The sequence below is a fragment of the Haplochromis burtoni genome, unplaced genomic scaffold, assembly GCF_018398535.1.
Source record: "Haplochromis burtoni strain Fernald_Lab_line unplaced genomic scaffold, NCSU_Asbu1 Contig_33, whole genome shotgun sequence".
Classification (NCBI taxonomy): domain Eukaryota; kingdom Metazoa; phylum Chordata; class Actinopteri; order Cichliformes; family Cichlidae; genus Haplochromis; species Haplochromis burtoni.
Window position 1 is genome coordinate 3,256,023 of NW_024582394.1, and position 7,688 is coordinate 3,263,710.

The 7,688-nt window shown below is 36.8% G+C and overlaps 2 protein-coding genes across 2 annotated transcripts; both read left to right on the forward strand.

Moving 5' to 3' along the window:
- Positions 1–231: 231 nt before the first annotated feature.
- On the forward strand, positions 232–2,713 carry LOC106633135 (immunoglobulin superfamily member 2-like). The gene is made up of 4 exons (XM_014332732.2): positions 232–301; positions 389–718; positions 964–1,311; positions 1,423–2,713. The coding sequence occupies exons 1-4, from the start codon at positions 259–261 to the stop codon at positions 1,569–1,571; spliced, it is 870 nt and encodes a 289-aa protein (XP_014188218.1). The 5' UTR covers positions 232–258; the 3' UTR covers positions 1,572–2,713.
- A 2,583-nt stretch (positions 2,714–5,296) lies between these two features.
- On the forward strand, positions 5,297–7,642 carry LOC102302705 (signal-regulatory protein beta-2). The gene is made up of 6 exons (XM_005919464.2): positions 5,297–5,374; positions 5,484–5,813; positions 6,019–6,360; positions 6,545–6,670; positions 6,759–6,802; positions 6,881–7,642. Exons 1-6 carry the CDS (start codon positions 5,332–5,334, stop codon positions 7,010–7,012), a joined length of 1,017 nt encoding a protein of 338 aa, XP_005919526.1. The 5' UTR covers positions 5,297–5,331; the 3' UTR covers positions 7,013–7,642.
- Positions 7,643–7,688: the final 46 nt, after the last annotated feature.

Consider the following 7,688-nt stretch of genomic DNA (forward strand, 5'->3'; position numbering starts at 1 on the left):
AACCAAGCAGAAATTGAACAATGATGAAACACAACATTCAATAGAAAATGAATTAGATTATAATTTAAATGAGGAATGAGGAACATTTAATTTGCTCTTCAAATACCTGGATGCAACCAATGTAAGAGGGAGAGCTCTTGAATCTGTATTCAGAGATAACCAATCAGATCTATTTGAAGGGTGACATAAAGGCCCCATGTTTCAATGCCTCCCACAGTCAGTCAAGCACCTAAGTCCATAACACAAGGCCTTTACAAGATGATCAGATTATGGATTGCACTGCTCTTTGTTAATCGAGGATGTAAGTGTTTATGCAAATTTTTTCCACACATGTAAGCTGTTTCCTGCATTGCTTTGTCTGACTTTAAGATTTTCGTTTTCTATTTAGCTGCACTCGTTCCAGTAACTACAGCTCACCTCGGGGGACCTGTAACCTTCACATGTGTTCTACCCAAGACTGAGACTGGCCGCAGAGACATCCACTGGCATAAGCAGAGTCTTGGAGACACTCTGAAAATAATATGGACACTAAAGGAATCTGCAACACCTAGGTTTGCACCTGAATTTGATAACTCAAGATGGGAGGCTTATTATGATAAAAATGTTAGCAACCTGACGATTTTGAGAACAAATCAAGAGGATGAGGGAATCTATCACTGTGGGTTCACAGAGTGGCTCCAAGATACTACATGGACGGGGACATATTTGTTAGTAAAAGGTAATAATGTGATTTCCTTTCATGCAATTTTAAGATGTTATAAATGAATTTTATAAATGTTAAGAAATGTTATCTCTAAGCAAGACATCATCTATTTTGCTCAAATTTCTGTATAACTCCAAATGCATCTAAATATATTCATTGTAATCATCAGACTGAATGTTACAGCTAAAGTTATATTTGAAATATATATATACAAATTTTCTTTGTAGTATCATTTGTTAATGCGGTTTCATATTCCAAAGGAAACACCCAGAGGATATCAAACTATACCGTTGTTCAGGAGAAGACCATCCGTCTAGGAGACTCAGTGACTCTCCAATGTTCAGTTCTCTCCAGCTCAGTTAATAAGACATGTCCAGGGGGTCTTGAGGTATTCTGGTTCAAAGAAGGATCACATAGATCTCATCCTAGTATTATCTATACTGATGGAAACGGACATCATGAATGTGAGAAGAGATCAGAGACTGAAAAGAGCTGTGCGTATCACTTCTCTAAGAACGTCAGCTCCTCTGATGCTGGGACTTACCACTGTGCTGTGGCCACATGTGGGGAGATATTGTATGGAAAAGGAACTAAACTGGACATTCAAGGTACAAGTTTCTCTATCAGCTTCTCTTTCTGTCTATTGTTTAGAAAATCAGAAAAATAAGTGATTGTGTAACTTTAATTTTGTCATATATTTATTTTTAATATTGTCCCAGGGTGCAGCGTGTGGTCACAGAGTGCCACTACAGTTATTTTTCTGCTGTGTCCTGTACTGGTTCTGATTGTTATTGCTGTCCTCGCTTACACAATCAAGAAAACCAACAGTAATTATTGCAAAGGTAGTTGGAGTTATTCAGAGTTCTAGATGTTATGAATCTTACATTTGCATTAATTACTTATATGTCCTATATTCAAGCTGCTGTCCTGGAGAAAAACTTTGGTGATTTGAAAAGCCAACAGGTAAAGTACCTAATGGTAGAGTGTGTTAGATTTTCAAGTTTTAATGTTTATAATATTTTTGTATTGTATTTTCCCAGAAAAAGGACACATTGATGTTTTCTGCTGTTGTGTTTACGATGATGAAGGCTGACAAATACAAAAGACAGGATGCAGTGAAGCGGCAGCAGATCTACATGGCTGTCAAGGCTTTTGGACTGGATTAGATCTGTTTACCACCCCATCATCCCTTTATGTCATATAACATTGTGGATATTTGCTTAAAGCGAATGAGCTATAATGTGTTGTTGTTCTATACCTCTATCTATAAAAATGTGACCGCATGCATACTGCAACATTTCTAGTGCAGTCTTATGATGAGTTTTTATTTCTTTTTTCTCATTTCATTTAAGTCTATATTGAAACCAGTACTTAAGAAATCAGTGCAAAACAGACATTACTGAAGCTGATTACACCATGACTGAAAAGTCAAAGTAGTTAAAGTGCATACCACATGGATGCTCGCATCATTCCCCTGCTGTCTTCCCATTCTGTTAAAAAGTGACTGGAAAAGGCAAGTTCAACTGGAAAACCTGATATGTTTGAATTTATGTCATTAACATCAGGTAAAGTGAAACTAGTGCAAAGTTTTAATGTTATGCTTTTCTTTAACAATATATTCCAACATTTTTCAACAGATTTTGAAAAATGTAAGATTTTTTTTAGCCAGTAGTGCTGGCTTTAATTATCTCTTTGAATTGTTCTTTTTCCAGGGTGAAATGATTGTGCAGCATGGATTTTTAATGACTTTCAAAAGCAAAAATTGGGTGCAGAAATTTGATTTTTTTTTTAAGATTTAGATGGTAGTCTTTTGAAACTCTCTGCTTTCCTGGCACGGACCCAGCTTTTAAGCATAGTCCTCAGAGGGCCCGGTGGCGCCAGTGTCCGGCAGTCTCGCCTCTGAGAGTGCACTCCAGGGTGGCTGTGGTTACAATGTAGCTTGCTATCACCAGTGGGTGAATGACTGGATGTGTAAAGTGCTTTGGGGTCCGTAGGGACTAGTAAAGCGCTATATAAATACAGGCCATTTACCACCCCCCACCCGACCCTGTGGCTTGTCACATGTTCCATAATGTTGTGCTGTGGACATTTATGTACTTTTTTGTGCAGAGGAGTTTTTTTGTTTTCTGTTCTCATGCTGTCCTCCCAGGAGCCCAGCATGAGTAGAAGTCTCTTTTTTCCTCTTGTACTTTCCCATTGTAGTGTATATTTCAGTGGGTTTTTTTTCTGTAACGCTACCGATCTCCGACCTGTATCCCCATGTGATGTCTGTGTTGTGTGTGTGTGGTCGGGGGGGTCCTATTTCACTGCAGGGCAACCTGCACGTGGCAAATAAAGCCTTGCTTGATTGATTCTTAAATATTTTTGTTTTATTACCTAAATCTTTCTACTGTGTGTACAAATATTTCAGTCTTGAATTTGAGATGCAGCATTTTATTTGCTTTTTGGGTTTTCTGTCACTTTGGCACATATATCTCTGTTGAGGAAGAAGCTTTCAGGTCAGTGTGTTTATGTGACACCTCCAGATCGGTGTGTGTTTTGTGACACAGTGAGAGTGGCGCTCTGAAGTAAGCGTAGAGGATAGAGAGTGTGACCACAACCATTACTGGTGCAACTGTATCTTACCGCTTAAATAACTGACAAGCAGACTGGGTGGGTTGTCTCTGATAATGTAGAGTTTGTAACTGTCCTTTGTAAGGAAAAAGATCAAATGACAAGATTTCGAGTCTTTTAATATTTTGATCAAGTGCAACAAAAAGCAGAAAACAACAGAAATGAAAAATGTCGCAAAGTATTTCAGGCAGACCAGTTTTAGGTTTTTGATACAGTAAATCCTACAATTACATAAAATGCAGTCCACTCATTACCTTTTTCTTTTTTAAATTTACCCTCTCCGTTGGTCTTCCAGTTCAGTTTGTTGTTGAAGTGGACATTCAGGTGAGGACTCCTCCCTGACATCAGCATCCTGTTCCAGGATGACAAGGGCTTTATAATAGTACTCTTCTCTTTCAAGTTGAACATTAATCCTTTGATTTTATCCCTGTGTAGAATTAGATGATTTCTTTCAAGGCACACCCCAAAATATTCCTCTAATGTTCGGCATTCCTCCACCTGGCTGTCAATTATACAGCACTGCAGGATTGTCTATAGGGAAAATGACCTAGAATTGTTTTGAAGTATGTAGAAGACAAACAAAAATGGAACCAACACTGAGTTTGTTGACCAATATATATATAAGATAATAAGAGAGTGCAAAATCACACCTTTTTCACAGCTGTTTTGGGTTTTTTTTTTTTGTGAAAACATACTAGGGGACAATCCGAGTTACGATTAGCTAGGTAACCCTCTCACATATCATTTACCACCCTCTCACATATCAATCAATGGCATTCTTCAATCTCATTGTAAGTACCTACTTGAATTTGCGAGAGATTAACATTAGACCCACTACCTTCATGTAACCAACAAATATTTCAGCTGCAGCCACCTGAAATGTTGAAATGCAAATTTTATAGATTTTTTATGGTCGCTGCTCTACATTGTCACCTGTCACTTCCTTTGGAAATGCTCCTTTAATCAGTTTTGGCACTCACAATCTTAGCAGTTGCTACTTATAACGTAAAACTTGGAGGTATACAGCCTTGCATGGAGCAAGCATAACATTATTAGAGCTTGACCTACAAAAAATCTGATCAATCAGCTATTTTTTTAAATCGCCTAAAAAAGGTTTCCCTAACATTTGGTAAATGTAGTTATTTGTGGGCCATATCACTGGATATCTGACACTTTGCTTTATTTTTTTGTTGTAAATAGAACAAAATGTTTGCTGGGGAAGATATGTCCATCTGTTTTCTTCCACTAAAACAATGAAAGTAAGGTGTAATCAGAGAGGACATGCAAAATCCACATAGAAAGGCCTCGGTCTCAATTCAAACCTAGAACCTTCTTGCTGTGAGGTAAAAGCACTGACTACCACATCACCATGCTGCCAGATAAAGGGACCTATAACTGCTATAAAAATAAATGCATTTGCTTTTTGATAGTGTAGTGCACAATAACTCAGCTAACATAAGAAACAGCTTTCTAAAACATTTTAGTGGTGTAAAATGGTCTGTTCAGATGCAGAACCTAACCTAGTTTTACTGCCTAAACCTAACCAGGCAGGAAGCGAAAATAAAAACATGTACTGGGTCAAAGCAAAGCTTTAAGATGTCCCCAGATAGGACTTGAATCCACTTACATACCTACCTTACCTTATAAACATTTTAAACATTTTAAAGTAGAAAGAAGCTCAAGAAGTCTATTTAGAAATTCTGAAATGAATTATTGCCAGAAGGTAGAAACAAATGACAAATTAATCATTGGAGAACTTGCTGGAAAAACTTTAAAAATGCCTTGTATTATACTTAAAATGAGTGACGAAATGGCTAAGCAACAGACGCTTTACTCCTCAAAGACCTGGATGAAACAAAGTGACAGGAAGTTCACTTCATTCTCTGATTCTGATCTATATATTCTGTGATAACCAATCAGCCAATCAGATCGGTGTAACAGTTTGACATAAAAGGTCCAAGTACCTCCTACAAACAGTGAAATACCTACAAGTCCATAACAAAAGACATGTCAAGATGATCGTGTTATGGGTTACGCTCCTTCTTCTCCATCAAGGATGTAAGTGCTTTTTCTGATTTGGTTTTGAATACATGCTGTTTGCTTGGTGGTTTTCCTGTGTCATTGTGAATTAATGTTTTAGATTTCTGTGTGTTTTCTATGAAATTAGACACACTTGTTCCAGTAACTTCAGTTCAACTTGGGGAAACTGTAACCATTCCATGTCAACTGCCTGTGATTGAGACCATTCGTAAAGAAGTCCACTGGTACAAGCAGCGTGCCGGGGACACCCTGAAAGTAATTTGGACAATGAGGGAATCTGTAACACCTGAGTTTGCGCCTGAGTTTAATAACTCCAGATTGAAGGTAAATCACAATAAACACTTTACCAACCTGACCATTTTGAAGACAAATCAAGAGGACGAGGGAATCTATCACTGTGGATTCACAGACTGGCGTAAGAATACTGAATGGACCGGGACGTATTTGTTAGTAAAAGGTAATGATGTGCGCTTCTTTCATGGGGTTTGCTTCAGTCAGCTTATTAAATGTCAAAAGCATGATAAGAAAACAGTTAATATACTCATACAAATGTATTTTAATTTACATTTAATTTGCTCCTAATTCATTTTAAAGACACATTTTATAGATGCGGTACATGAATCCTTCACAATGTGCTTTGTTAACACATTTTTATTAATCAGGAAACACCCAGAAAACATCAAACTACACTTTTGTTAAGGAGAAAGTCCATCCAGGAGACTCTGTGACTCTTCAGTGTTCAGTCCTCTCCAGCTCTAACAGAAAGACATGTCCAGGAGGTCACAATGTGTTCTGGTTCAGGGAAGCAAATACATCTCATCCTGGCATCATATACACCGCTGGAAACAGACATCATGAATGTGACAAAAGATCTGAGACTGAGCAGAGTTGTGTTTATCGCTTGTCTAAGAACATCAGCTCCTCTGATTCTGGGACTTACTACTGTGCTGTGGCCACATGTGGAGAAATATTATTTGGAAATGGAACAAAACTGGACAGTCGAGGTACCTGTGATCACATTAATGAATGATAATATTCTCCAGTCCAGAACATCAGTCTATAGTTTGAATATTAAATGTTGACTCACTTTGGTCTTACATTAACAGTAATCTAATCTGAAGGTGATATTAAACACAATTTAGTTTTTGTCCAACATAACTTGAGTTTTTACTTTTAATACTGTTTCAGAAACCAGAGTGTGGTCACAGACGGCCAGCAGCATAATTTTTCTACTGTGCACTGTCTTGGCTATAAGTCTGATTGTTATAGTTGCTCTCATTTGGATGATCAAGAAAAACAGTGATCACTGCAGAGGTAATTCAAATTGCATTGTTCTCTATGAAAAAGAACCACACAAATCTTACATTTATATTAATTGTTACCTGTATCTTCTATATTCAAGCTGATATCCAGAGGAAATGTTTTACTGATCAGAAGAAACAAGAGGTAAAGAACTTTTTGAGCTTTTTGTTTTTTCTAATATTTTGAGATTTCTAATACATTATATTTACTCTGTTTTCCCAGAATAAGGACACATGGATGTTTTCTGTTGTTGTTTTTACCACAATGAAAGCTGATGGATGCACAAAAAAGTATGCAAAACCTATGAAGAAGGAGCAGATCTACACAGCTGCCGAGGCTTTTGTCTTCGGTTAGGCATATTTACCAGTATTTGATATGAAATTACCTAATTGATGTTTGTTAGACATGGTAGGGTTTTTGCTGTTTTTCTATATATATATTAGAGTTTAAATGTGTTTTATAGTAAATGCATCTTGATGATGAAAATGTTTACTTCTGCATACAGCTATAGTAACAAAGTATACCCTCTTTAAATTCAATGGTCTTTGGTTTTATAGAGGTAGCAAACTTGCTAAAGATCAATTTCAGTACCTGCTTCTACTTTTCCTCCTATATCCTATGGAAGGATTCAAAGTCTGTTATTCTGCATTTTAGCTTAATTTTTGTAACATAAATATGATACAATGTAACATGTTTTGCCGTTCATCTGAAGTTGCATTTAGATCATTATGAAACCTGCTGAGGATGTTTTATATTTTTTTAATTTTTTATTATGTGTTGATATACACCTAAGAACTGAAAAGATTAACATTCCCATCGTGGTGTGATCATTTGTGGTCTGATTGTTGCTTTTCTCTTTAACAATATTCAAAGCGAACAGCTATTTTCATCTGTACAAAAGACAATGAAATGTGCAACAGTGAGCAGTTAAAAGGACGTTTTCTGCATCATTCATGCATCTTGTTGTAATGAAATATCCTTTCTTTTTTGTTCCATATAAGTGGTATAGTATGTTTGTAAGGGGACATTT